We start from the raw sequence: 14406 nt of genomic DNA, 5'->3' as shown, positions 1-14406 counted from the left end.
TGCCCTAGGAAATTTTAACCAAGAAGCTTAAATAAAAGATACAAGACAACTTAGAGGTTATTTCTCATGTGTTGCAGTAGCTGGAAGGAGGAGGTCTAAGATGGCCGCTTTTGAGGCCTGTCAGCGAGGTGTGTGTAAGGGAGTGCTGACCTGCGAAGCCCGCGCTGGGCCTCGGCTGTGCTGCATCGGTTGCCATAGCCTGTGACTTAAGGATCTTCAGAAGTTGTTGAGATATTTCTATCTCAACCCGTCTATTTTGTATGCATGGAACTGCGTTTGCTTACCAAGTGCTTAAAATAAGGGTTGTGGGTTTTGTGTGAACATCTTTGTTGAGTTGCTAAAGCGAGGTAGCATATTCCTGCTGTTCATTAGCAGCTGTGCTGTTTACTCAATTGTGATTGCAAAGCCAAAATCTCCACTTGCACTCATGTAGTCAACTGAAGGGAAAGGTACAGGTATACCTGTGGACAGGGCTTGCCCTGATGTATTAATGGTAAGGATCTCAGCTTGACTTTCATATCCCAAATTAATTTTCTAAGATTAGCAGCTTGGAAACAGTTTTACTTATAACATCTGATAAGGACTTATTAATACAAAAAAACCCAAACAGGGGTACCGGCTCATGTCAAGCACATGGTCTAGTAACACACAGCCTAGTGTCCTGTTTCTGAGGAAGTGAAACAGTGGCTGCTAAAGAAGGGGTATCCTCCTTTCTTGGGGCTGTTGTGGTTTGTCTGGTTTGTAATTGACAATTCCTTGCTGTTTTCTCCCTGATTCTGGCCCTCGGATTTTTTTTACATGCCATGGATCTGGCATGTTCTTCATAGTGGAATCTGCACTTTGGTATTTAATTTCTGATAGTTTTTTGTTCCAGAGTCTAGACAATTAAACATCTGTTTTCAAACACTGCCATCTTTCTACAGTTAATTTTAAAAATGCTCTTAGGTCAGAATACTTTTGAACACTTGTCATCTTTCACTTTTATGTAGAAATCTTTCATCATTCTTTATTTTGATGTGGTTTGTTTTCATCTTATTGCATCCCTAATCCACTAAAGGAACTAAATATTTAGTGGTGTCCTACACCAGAGAGCAAAGTCCTAGCATCCTAAGAACCTGCTTTGAAAACGCTGTGTAGATGTAATCCTCCATGTGACATGATGATACACAATGGGCATTGGAGAGCATGCGACGGGGGTTGTCCTTTGGGCAGGTTCTCTTCATCAGCTGTTCATGGCTTCTTGAGGGACTGATCTGGAGGTACCAGCAATGTCTGTCAGATCAGCCAGCTGAAATAGCACAGTCTGTGTTCAGACTCCTGCACTGCCTTTAACCCTGAGTAGCAGCGAGTGGTCCTGAAGCCTGCAGCTGGCTCTTCCTGGCCATCCCAATGCAAATTCTATAGCATATGAAGCGTTTTGGGTTCACTTTGAATGGAACAATATGTCAAGCACTCAACTGTGCTTTTGTGTTAAAATACTACACTGATACGTGGAAAGCACTCTAAAATGGATCTGAGGGAACATATAGTCCTCCCTTCAGTGACTTTCAAGTCCTACAGAAGACTTGATATATAGTGTTCCCTAGGTTTATACAGATCAAAGCATGTCCTTTTCTGCTGGGAGCCTTCAGTGCCAGAACTTGCCTTCCCAGAACATGTATGAATGCGGCAGCCCAGATCTACTGACTCATTTTACACTATATGACCCTTTTCCCACAAAGCCGTCTGAGATCTCTATTTACTCAGCCTCAGGGAGCAATACAGGGGCAGTTTGCTAGCCTTCATTAACTACAGAATGAGACAGGAGGAAGGAAGTGTGTATTATAAATATCCAAAGTGTTGAAGAAAGTGGAGGGTCTAGATTATAAAAAGTAGTTGATACAGAACCTGTTGTCTGATGGCCAGCTAGGGCAACGTTTGCTTCACCATTCACCAGCAGTTTGACAATAACATTCTTTGTTGCTACTGGTAATTTTGCCAAGATCTGTCTGCAGGGTTGTGGGTGGTCTGCATGCTGGAGAAAAAAGAGCTCGCTCAGATCTTCAGTGAGGACTGGTTATGGTGCAATGCTGAGATCACTGTCTGAGCGAGAGCCCCCTGCAAGCTGCTGCCTGTCCTCACTAGCATGAAATTACCTCACCCACCTTGTTATAAATTGCCTGCAGTAACAAGCTGAACAATGTGAAGTCAAACCTCAATACCGAACGGTGGAACACTGTATTCCTGGAGCTGGTTATATAAAAAGCGCCTGTCCAGGAAACATGTGCAGCAATGTCTCTTGTGTACCTAGACCCAAGTCGTCTTCTTTTTTCACAAGCTTGTTTCTGATGTACAGAATATTGTGAGCTGACTGAATCAGTTTTTCTCACAAGATTCTGCTTCTGAGTACAACTTTTGTATTTATATATATGTAGATGTATATACACAGAGACAGAGATTATTTTTTAAATTTAAAGAAATACCCTCAGTTCATTTCTGCTTTAAGGCCACAATAATACAAAAAATTTACAAAAATTTCCATTGATATCTTTGAAAATACTATATACCTAAGCAAAAAATACTCTTCTAGCTGTTCTGTTAAACTTACTGTACTTGCTTTAGGTGGACGGAAGAACCAATATAACTGGGATATGACTTATGCAGCCAGTTGCCTCGTGGCTGCCTGCCCTTTCCAAAGTGGCGAAGGGAGTACAGCAGAAGCTACACACGTAACTTCCATATGGGCCGGCTGCTTTTGAAATCACAGCCAGACTGCTTTCTCTTTATACAGCAATTGATTTTTCTAACTTCAAGTAGCGTTCAGTCACCCATTGTATTTCTTATGATTTCTGCGGGACTGTTCTCTGTGTTGTCTCCAGTACATTGTCAGGCTTGAATACCTTCTTCGGTGTCTTGCTCTTCCACACCAAAAGTTATAAAAAAGAGTATGAAGATAAATAAATGATTTGTTTGTTCCTTTTCCTCGGTACATGAAAGTGTGACAAGTAATCTGATCCGGTGTGCAAAGACTGAGAGATACTTGAGTCACTTTGTCTTTCTGAACTCTGGACTCTCTTTTTACATAGCAACGAGTGCTTTTGTTTATTTGTTATACTGTATGTCTTGTTTCTTATCACAGCCCCTAGCTCTGCCGACATATATCACCCTAATTTTGGTACAAGTTGCGGAATGCTAACAGTACAGCAAAGACTATTACTTCTGAACAGCAATGCTGTCTGAAATACTAATACTGGTTTATTTAATCAGGACAAGTTTTGATAAATCTGTCAAACAGATTTATCATGACCAAAGTCTTCAAAAATGCAATAAACATCTAAGCTCATATTTGGACACAAAAAAGGCACTCTGTTTCAGAGGTGCTCGGGAATTACAAGAGGTCAGTGCATGGTATTCCTTGATCAGGCTGCTTTACTAAAAGCCCAAATAGTTGCTTATGTAGGGATGTAGGATATCAAGTTGAGAATCTTGGTTTATATGCCCAGAGGTCACTGAAAGTAGACTGGGCTTTTAGGTGCTTTGGGGCTTCTTTGGTAAAATAAATTTCTAGCAAAAGAAATTATTTTAAGGCTTGTAAAAGTCTCCTTGTAATCATAATATTCTGTATGTTACACTTAAGGTATTCTGATCTGTAGAACCCCTACGAGATGGGTTTATTAGATGAGAAATTTTAAGTGGTAGAGTTGATTAGTCTGAAGTTTTGAGGGATGCGATTTTATAATTCAGCTTCTCCCTCCCATGCAATACCTGATTTGTCATCATGTGGCAGCTTATATGAGCCAATTCACTCAGCGGTGTTTTTTTGCTATCCTAAATTCTGTGAAAGTCTTTTGAGATCCTTTTTAGACCTTTAGATTCTTTGTTTTACTTCCCGGAGGGCAAGTAATGTATCGGAGCCAGCTCACTATTTAACTAATGTCTCATAGGTAGGAAGAGAGGGAGAAAAAAACAGGGAAGGGAGGGTGCGTCATGTTGGAGGAGGAGGGTAGCAAAGAAAAATGAGCTTGCTTAAACAAATCGCGTGCAGAGGGACAGGCTGCCAGGGCTGGGGCACTTCTCCACGGGGGCTCAGCTCTCTTCCCAGCTGATCATGATGCAGGAAGCAGCTGGAGTCCTGAAGGAAGGCTTCCTCGTCAAACGGGTAAGTGCTCCAGTTCCCCTTCGTGTGGTTCAGCTCAAATATGGAAGCAGCCGCCGAGCAAGGACCGGACTGAGCCAGGGCTCATGGCAAGGCAGCCCATTGAGCACTGGGTCTGAGGGGCTCCTGCCTTCTCCTGCGAAAGGAGCTCCTCCACGTTTGTGCAGATGCCTGCCAGGGGAGCTGCATGAACCTCAGGTGTTCCCTACCCTCCCTCGAGTTTCCCCATATTGGTGTTTATCCAGAGGAAAGTGAATTAGCTATTGGGATTACTCATTTAGGTATCAGCCAGTATGTCTGCACCTAGGGCACGCCTTTGCATAAAATAATACCTGCCAGCTATGCAGCAGCAGTGGAAGTGGCCATGGGAGGATGGAGAGGGGGAAGATGTTTTGACAGTGTCTTAAGATAATTTGTGCCTTCTTTTGCAGCCCAGCTGAGTAGGATTTCCCATTTCATATGATAGGATGGGGAACAGACTATCCTTTTTGAAGGGGATCAGAGCAGTACATAGAAATGTGTTTGAAATAACTTCTTTTTTCCACACCCCTCAAGCTGCACTGTGAGAAAATTTTTGCTGAAATGTGGAGAAAAGAGCTGAAAGATGGTGTCACAGATTTCAGCCTTTCCAGCACTTCTCCCTATAGGACCAAGTCTCCCATAGCTGAGACACAACAGGGCAACTTAGCAAGGGGCATAAGCTGCTTTTAGTACCAAGACCCTGTCCTTGATTGCACACAGAAAAATGTGATTCAAAGGTTTGTTCAAAGCTTTGCCGCGCCTTGCGAAATGCTTTTCTACAGTACGTGGCAGTGCTTCTGGTGCTAACATGAAGGTAATCCTGGTCAGGATCTCTCCTGGCAGGACTCCTGGCCAGCCACCTGCGACATGAAGCCATGCTCTAGGTGAAGAAGTGCTGCATGGCCCAAGCTGTTCCTCATCCTCCCTTCTGCAGCAAGGGCAGAGCAGTCCCAGCTCCTGCTCTCCTCTCTGGGCTGTGGTTCTCATTTTGTGGCTCTTAAGTGACTAGTGAATTCAAGATGGGAAGCCAAGGCACCAGCTGTGTGAGAGGAACAGGTTATCGGCAGCACACTGTGCTGTAACTGCGAGCAGTCTGTACAGCATCACCATGATACACAGTTTGATAGGAAAGAAACCACAAAGAAGATGACTAAACGAAACTGAGGCAGAAGGGAACAAGGGATCCCGAGGAAAAAATGAGGAAGGGGTGGGATCAGGTAAAAAAAAGAGTGTTTTCTTAAGAAGAGAGCAGAAGCAAGGAGGTGATCTAAATTCATTATAAATGACTGAATTATGTGTTGTAATGTGTTATAAATATAAAGTAAAAGTGTAAAAGTCAAGTAAAGATAAAGAAAAAAGGTAAAGCAACCTCCTGAAAGGCAGGAAATCTCCAAGAAGGGAAAAAAAGAGCCATAGCAAAGAACATACGCAGGAAAAGTGGTCAAGGGACTTTAAAACAGGTGAAAAAACAGTGAAGAAGGCAAAGGGAAAGAGAGAACAAACCCAAGTTAGATAAATTGTACTTACTATAGACTAGAAGACATTAGATTTAAAGTGCCTTGGATTTTAGAGACTCATTACCCCACCTTTTCTTGGAAATTGCTGGTTTTCCCCTTTACTCATAGAGAATTAATGAGCTTTGATTCCTGCCACAACTGGACCTTGCATGTTCCTTTCTTCTAGCCGTGCCCACCCTCTCCCAGGTGTCAGAGCCTCCTCTACCCAGTGCTTTGCCTGCTGGCTGTAATGCTCCATCGCCTGCAGAAATGCACGTCAGCTCCCTGCACCGCGAAGCTGGACCTGACACCATCAGGCAGGACTGAGCCTGTTGGTGCCAGCCCTCCCTCTGTTTTCTCTTCTGTGCAGCTGGGCTAAACACAGCCGGGGGCTGTTTACAGCGGGGGAAGAAGAGGATTTTTCTGTATTCTGGTATAACCCAGGAGGCATCTGACAGCAGCCTTCATTCGGTCTTTTGCCATTGAGAAGTGTATTTCCTTTGCAGGAAACAGTAGAACAGGGAATGTTTTAGCCCAGGAGATTGGAGGCAGGTAGGATAGAAATAAATCACTCATTAGCAGTAAGAGGGGAAGTAAGGAAAATCCGGTTCATCCAGCAAAGCGCTCTCAAAACCACTTGGCACCTACAGCCACCTCAGAATGACAAAGAACAAAACACACCAAATACCACTCAGGGTCACTGGAGAGGAGGAGGTTGTCTCCAAGAGCCCTCACACATTTTCGGATTTAGCCCTGTTCCTGCCTGGTGCTGCCAGCAGGCAGGTGTGCACCTATATGACAGCTCTTTGAGATAAATCATGTGAGCTTTTGCAGGAAACAATTCTTGCCAGCAAAGATGTCCTTGCTGGAGAAAGAGCAAAGCACCTTTCTATTGCTCCGTGATTTTATAGTGATAGAGTTGTGCTATTTTGTTACTAAAAATGTGTATTTCAGGGAGAACAGGATTCATGATGACTTCTTGGGTTTCTTTTCATACAGTTTCCTATTAGTTTACGGTATTTTCACCCAAAAGAAAAAAAAGAAAAAAAAAAAGAAAATACTGTCATTTCTCAATGCTTGTGTTAAAGTCAGCTATGTGGATTTCTTCCCTTCCAGGGACATATTGTTCGTAACTGGAAAGTGAGATGGTTCGTTCTGCTTCAGGATAAGCTGCTGTATTACAAAATTGAAGGAGGCAAAAAGGAGCCTTCTCCAAAGGGCAGGATCCTTTTGGATGGCTGCACTATTACTTGTCCATGCCTGGAATATGAGAACAGACCGGTATGACTGGAAAAATGTATCCCTTCTCAATGATGTTCACTTTCTAACTTCTCCCTAGTCTTTTCCTCTCCTCCTGACTTCTTTGATTACTGCAACCATATCACTGGGGTATGTGTTTCCAGAATTAGGCCCAGCCAAAAGCAAGCTGCTGTTAGCAGTGTAACCAGGACATGAAACAAACTCCCTCATTGTGTCTTTGCTGTTCCCTGTGCCCAAATCTGAGTCACAGCCATTAAAAAAAAAAAACCAAACCACCACACACACACACACAGTGGGAAGAATGAATGCAAATGCATCAGTCCAACAGTGTGTGGAGGGAGGACACGAACAGCTCAATAAAGTCTGAAGAGGATGGGGAAAAAAAGAAACATCATCTCTAGTAGTTGCCTTAAACCCTGGTTGTGTCCATGGGGTGCTCCCGGGCAGCCACATCAGACTCCCTTTTCCTTTGCCAATGGGACTTCACTGCTGTGGAAAGTTTCCAGCAAGAGGGCTCTGGAAGGGAAAGTGCCTCCTGTGCTTCTCTGCTCACCCATGGGTAGCGGCAATGCAGACTTCCTCTGAGTGGGGCCAGAAGGGAAATGACTCTGGAAGTTGCTGACTATTTCAGTACTTCTCATGGCAGAAAGAGCCTAGTGAGAGTTTGTAGTTGTTGAGAAACTAGAAATCTGGATGTGAAAAGCTCCATAGTCAGCAGCACACCTATGTAATCCAGTATCTGGCGGGTCTGCTCTCTTTTAAGTACCACAAGCTCCATGCATGCAATCATGCTTGGAACTGAAAACCCAGGGACTGAGGGGAGGAAGCCAAAAAAAAGCCAGAGTTGTTCCCACCATCCTTCTGGTCAAGAATTGCTCCGTACTGCTCAGGTGGGATGCCATATCTGACTTATTTGTATCACTTTGGGGCTGTGCCAAAAGAAGCAAAATGCAAGTGGAGGACAATAGCTAAATTATGTTATTGCTTTGCACTTGTTTCTCCACAGCTACTCATCAAACTAAAGACAAAAACCAACACAGACTATTTCCTTGAATGTTGCTCCAGGGAGGAGCGAGACTCTTGGGCTTTGGACATTACTGGAGCTATTCATGCTGGTCACCCAGTACAGGTACAAGAGCTTCACAGAATGAAGAACTCCTTCAAACTACTAGACAATATCAGTCTCCAGTAAGTGTATATGGTTTCTCCTTCTGCTATTGCTGTAGTTTGCAAAGCACCTGAGCTGATGGATGGAGAGGGTCAAGGGAAGCTCTGCACAGATCTGCTCCTGTGAGGCCAGGAGCCTCTAAAGTGGATGCTCTGCCCTGGGTTTGCACATACTTTTGCCAGGGCACAGGAATGCACTTTTTCCTGACCATCATTTTTTGGGAGTATGTGAATTCTGCATGGGCACCTCACTGCTGGCTTGAAAGACTTTTCTAGTCAGCTGCAAAGGTTCTCATTGGGTAGATGTATTACCTCAAAAGATGTAATGCCAGGGAAAGACTGAGTGATGACATTGTTCATGCCATGTTGGGGAGCTTTCAAAGTTGATAGCCGGAATCCAGACTAGGATTTTTAGGGTGCATCATGTTAAACAAGAAGAAACAGAGGATTGATTAAGAAATAGAAAAATGACATTAATTTCATTTGTGTTGAGAAGGTAAGTGGAGGCTGACTATAGCTCAGTTTGAAGTGTTTTAAATTGAAAGATGCTTTGTGAGGCATCTTGTTTAGTGCTGCTATTGGGAGAATAAAGTTTTCCTATACCATACATAGGACAAAACTTCTGGGGGAGTATCTAGGCTGTTTCCCATCTTTATGTTGGTAGTCATTAGGACATCCTAGGCTCTGACAGAAGTATGTGGCAATTTCTGCGTGTCCTTCTATTCTGCTAACGTTGTCCTGTGTTCTCTTTTGCAGCCACATAGTGGAGAGAATGTGTGACAGCAGTACTGGAATTAAGCTGACCCGCAACCTGGAGCAAGGCAACAGATACAAAGAGACCTTCACAGGTACACCTGCTGCGGACAAAGAGCTTCCTCACATCTGACACGCCATGTTGAAGAGACAAGGGAGCTACTGTACTGCCTTCATGGTGGGATCAGTCGTGGCCCGGTGGAAAGTAGTGGTGCAGCCAAGCTCTCCGACAACTTTCTCTCTTGCTCTTTGGATATGTGGAAGCACACGTAGGACCCCACACTTTTGGTCAACATTGTACTTCGTTGACAGTCTTTGTGATGGTGCCGAAATGTTTCAGCAAATGAAGACCTGTGTGGCAGGAGACCATCTGTCTCGCCTTGGAAGAGCATATTGTCTTGGTATGAGAGCTGCCTTTCTCCCTGCAGGTTCTGCCCTGGTGGACTGGCTCATATCCAATAGCTTTGCTGTGTCACGATTCGAGGCCGTCACCTTGGCATCCATGCTGATGGAGGAGAACTTCGTCAAGCCCGTGGGAGCCCGCAGCACTGAGGCCATGCGCTACAGCAACCTCTCTGAGCAGTTCCTTGACGACTCCACTGCACTGTACATGTTTGTAAGTGATGCAGCTGCCAACAGAGGCACTTCCTCTGCCCCTCACTTGATTTGAGGCAGTGGTAAAGGGGACGTGCACAGCATACAACCAAAGGCAAAATATGCGGGCTATGAAAGTAAACACAGAAGGAGCAGCTCTAGGCTTTTAATAGTGCTAACACTTGCACTTCTGCTGGAGACAAATAGCTAGATGGATATGGAGGGATCTACAAATGACATAATTAGGTATTAAAAGGGGTGTGTCCCTCAGGTGCAGTGCTGTGTCTGCATTTAACGGAGGTCATGCTGTAGTTATGCTAAAACTCAAGGCCACAGTGCGCGTGTAGGCTTTAGAGCTGTAATTTGTTGCTTGTAAATCTCGGACCTACAACGCTGAGCAGCAGGGCTACGGAGTAGAATTTACTCGGGAAATACGAGCTAAAAACAGCTCAAGGAAAATAAAATGCAGAACTTTGTACTTAAAAGTGTGTTTAAATTAAAAAGAAAAGTGGAACCATCTTTTCTCTATTTGCAGGCTGAAAGCAATAAGAAAAATATCAGTTCCAAGGAAGAGCTACAATTTAACATCTCTGAATTAAGCGGCACAATTGTGAAGCAAGGATTCTTAGTGAAACAGGTAAATACAGTCTTTGAACCTTCACTGGGAAACAAGAAAAATGACAGCTCTTAGGGCTTCCTAGAGAGTAAATGTGATTTATATGAGCATGGCTGGAGAGCTGTGGCCAGCTGAGTTAACTTGCCTGTCAGTACTACTATCAGAGATCATGTGGTGAAGAGTATCCAGTTATAAAGAAGTGAGCTATGGAACTTGCTGCTCAGGCAGGATTAACTGGATATTCTGTATATATTGAGTGTATACTGAAAGGTATAAAGTAGTATCAAAAGCAAAAGTCCCACACAAACTCCAAATCCCACCAGCGGTGTTACATTCACTTCCAGGCAGATCCACTGTTCCTCTGGTTCAGCCTATCCCAGCTATGATGTTCTGCTGGCCACAGACAAATTTCAAAGCTGAGTAGATTGACTTTTGCATGAAGTGGACATTTACCTGTAGACAGTCACTCACATACACGTGGATGCTCTGGTGGTGGTCAGACCTGTTTTCTTAGGGCACAATTACCTTTTGGCAGTAATTGTGTACAGGATCCCACCTTTAGTCTGCAAGATGTAGTTTCTTACCCTAGCTACGAACAAGATGAGGATCAATCACACTGTTTCAAAGCATAACGCAGCCATTTGCAGAGAGAACCCTACCTGCACCACCTGGCCACATTTCTACTCTGCAGCTTTGTACCCTGAGCTGCGATTTGCGTTGTGTGCAAACTGGATCATCAGATGCTCCCCAACCCTCCCTCCTCCGGCTACCAGGGTGCAGCGAGGGCTGGCAAGGAACTGAGTGCCAGAAGCTGCTGGGGAATCCCCATAGGGCTGGCAGGGCAGCCCCCCCATCACCACAGGACGTGAGAGCTGCCCAGGAGCCTCTCCCCATGGTCAGCAGCAGTAAGGGGCAGCCCCCAGCAGCCCCAGCCCTAGGCTGGCCCTGAGCCCCAGCACCAAACCTGCAGGAGCCAGGGGGCTGCTCTCAGGGCCTGGCACAGGACTGCAGTGCTGCCCTGCACCATCAGTAGCTGAGAGGGGTGGAGGGGAAAGAGGGAAGAGCTGCAAAAGGACCTGACACAACCCCCTTGGAGCACGCACAGCATGGGTTTTTAATCCAAGACCTGTATTTAATCTGAAATTAAGAGCAGGAATCAGGTATGTAATCACTTGGTCCTGTCACTCTGCTTTCTTGGTTCTCAGCACAAGGAAGGGCGAGAGGAGAAAAGCCTGGGAGTTACTAAGATGTCAGGAAAGATTTTTCTCTGTTGGCTCCAAAACCTCTTTTTTTCAGCACCTGTTTAGGTCTCCCCTACAGCCTGCAGGAAAACGGCCATCACAGGAGGTATTTACTGGTGGTAACTTTAATTCTTCTGTTTTGCAGGGGCACAAGAGGAAAAACTGGAAGGTGAGGAGATTTGTTTTGAGAGCTGATCCTGCTTTTTTGCATTACTATGACCCCACTAAGGTACGTGAGTGGGGAGTTACTACCCCCAGAAATCCTCCTACAGACCTAAATATTATAATGAAAATACAACTATGCTGTAAATGTTTCTCTCACACAAATCTCCTTCTGGGTTCCTCTATCCATTTCCTAGGGAATGAGACCTCTCTGGCCTTACCCTGGGAGGTTGTCCTCATGCCCTTGTGGGATTTTCTATCCCTGCATCTTCCCTCCTGTCTTTTCCCCAGTGAGATTCCTTTTCCTTAGCCGAGGGGCAGCAGTCTTCTTGGGACTGGTCTTTTGCTGTACCCACACAGTCTGGGACCATGCTCCTGCAGGGATTCTTCCTGGGCTGTGATCTTTCTGGGCTGAAATCCTACCACTTGAGGGTCCTACTGCTACTGGGATTTTTTATGGTCTTATTCCAACATTGTATAGTGTCTCCTGGATGCCAAAGTATTTATAGGAATTTCTGCTACTCAGTTTTAAACTTGCTCAGGGAATAGTAGAATGTATCTTAATGGATATGATAATCAATGTGAGCAACCCAGAAGGGCATGTGGATCCATCAGTCCCAGATGCATAGGGTACTACAAAGCCCAACAGTTTGCTAAAAGAACATGTATAGAAATGCTTTATGTGACTTTTAAAGAAAACACAAACAACATAACAGTGAAAAGAGCTTATGGAGCTGGTTCATTTTTTGTTGCCTCTTTCTTTGTGGGTTATTTTTGTACTGCAACTCGCCCTTGTAATGCTATAAACTCAAACTGCAGAACCTGAAGATCAGACAAGAGAGCCAGACTACCAGTGAAAACGGTCAAATTTTCCCCATACAGCCACAGTGAAAATCAGCAAGCTAAAAACTTGCAGAAATATGTTTTTTTAATATGGGTTGTTATTGATAAGTTTGAAGTGTGATTGTTAGCCTACCCTTGTGCTTTTAATTGATCTCCACCATTCCCTGCTACATCAAAGAAACATCTGAGACTGAAATAACATAGTAATGCATTTAATTACATGTCCTAATTGACTTCTCTTGTGACATGGATGTTTCATAGCTGGAAAGACTGGCATTATATCTCCACCTTCATAAAAATAATTGATGTGCTCTGGGAAATTATTCTAATGACGATATTTTCCAGATAAGCCTCATTTCCTTCTTTGCAGGAAGAAAACAGGCCAGTAGGTGGATTTTGTCTTCGTGGCTGTCTTGTCTCAGCTCTGGAGGACAATGGAGTCCCAGCAGGTAAGGACGAGCCTCTAAACTTTCATACATACATATTTATGCCATAGCAATAGAGTTGTTGGCTGTGGGTTTGTATGTGTGGCTGTCTCTATGCACAAATGGGCTGGCGTTTCCTCTCCCCTTGCAAGCAAGTGAAGAGGCATATCACAAAAAATCCCCATACTGCTGGGTTGTGCATACCAGAGGGGATTCTTTTTAGCGTTATTTCCACATATCTTGGATGTTCCCCTTTTTATGGGCTTTTCTCCGTCAGATGACCTCTGGGACAGTCCTAAGACACTGATTAATATTCCAGAGTTAACGAAGAGTAAATGCCTTCTTTTTGGATGTTGTTTAACTCAAAGTCTTGAGGCATCCCCTGATGCCATCCCTTTTCTGTGTGTCCTCTCTACTTCTGCTACTACCTTTTCCTTTTTGATCTGCTAGAACCCAAATGTATGGGAGACATAGAGACAGCAATACAAAACCCAGTTCTGCTAGTGGATATGCTTAGCTTAGGCATTTGTCTAGAACCTCAGCCTCACAGGTAAGTGTTTCTGCTGTTAAAGCCATTTATTTTATGACAGTAAGCACAATGTGTGGATCTCAAATAGGGAGCATCTTTCTAAAGACAAAAGACAGAGTCTGAAAAAGATACAGTCCGGGGGGGAGCCATGATGAACAACAGAGCTCCTTGCTAAGAGGAACCTGAAGATGGGCAGGAGCAAATCTAACCTACTGCACAAACTGGTAGGGAGTTGATCCCTCCATTGTATAACTCAAGTAAGGGTCTTGGAATCTAGATAGTCTCCATCTAAACAGCGGCTATTTTATACATGAAGCATAGTACACAGTACTTCATACAGTCTATGAGAGGGGTGTCTGTACTATAACTTTATTTTGTAGAAGGAAAATCAAAGACACAAGAGCTTTAGATGTCTTATCCATAATGAAATGGAAAGGTCTAACACCCCAATTCACAAAATTAAATTTTATTCTCTGTGAAGCTTCATATCTGCCACAAAGCATTTCTCTGTGCACCTTCCTGATCTGTCATATTTTTTTTCTCTGCAGGAGTGAAGGGCAATGTGCAAGGCAACCTCTTCAAAATCATCACCAAAAATGACATTCATTATTATATTCAGGCCAGCTCCAAGGCAGAGCGAGCACAGTGGATTGAGGCAATCAAACCACTGACATGAGTAAGGTGGACTCCATACCAAATGACAAGTCACATTTGTGACCAAGTTTCCTGCTCTCATTGTCTGCGAGTGTTATTTTTCCCTTAAATAGTTTATTTTTGTTATTTGTATTGCCACAGCACCTAGTAATTCCTCGCAGACCAGCATCCTAGGTGCCTAGGAGTCATGTAAATTCAGAATAATTCCCCACCAAGAACTGACCATCTAACCAAGAGACAAAAGACAACAGGTGGATACAGACAAATGGGGCTTTACAAGGAAACAATGAGATATAATATTCCAAGATGGAAGAAAATAATTGTTTTGTACAAGTATTCAGTCTGTATCTGACAGATCCAGATTGTGCTTTATCCTAGAGCAGAAATGTCTTGCTCCTTTCCCCTTTATAAAGGGGCTCATAAACCTAACTAGTTAAGACTGAATGACTGAAAGTCATGAACAGTCCTGGTGTCTGAGGCTGCCTTTCTTGGTATACCACAAGAGTCTTG

The 14406-nt window shown here is 43.9% G+C and overlaps 1 protein-coding gene across 1 annotated transcript; it reads left to right on the top strand.

The window, feature by feature from the left end:
* Positions 1-4087: 4087 nt before the first annotated feature.
* PLEK2 (pleckstrin 2) lies at positions 4088-14163 on the top strand. The gene is made up of 9 exons (XM_068399758.1): positions 4088-4138; positions 6769-6933; positions 7919-8100; positions 8836-8927; positions 9261-9448; positions 9962-10063; positions 11429-11512; positions 12659-12737; positions 13791-14163. Exons 1-9 carry the CDS (start codon positions 4088-4090, stop codon positions 13916-13918), a joined length of 1071 nt encoding a protein of 356 aa, XP_068255859.1. The 3' UTR covers positions 13919-14163.
* Positions 14164-14406: the final 243 nt, after the last annotated feature.

Source organism: Nyctibius grandis, chromosome 4, assembly GCF_013368605.1.
Source record: "Nyctibius grandis isolate bNycGra1 chromosome 4, bNycGra1.pri, whole genome shotgun sequence".
Classification (NCBI taxonomy): domain Eukaryota; kingdom Metazoa; phylum Chordata; class Aves; order Nyctibiiformes; family Nyctibiidae; genus Nyctibius; species Nyctibius grandis.
This window is presented reverse-complemented; position numbering and strand designations above follow the sequence as displayed.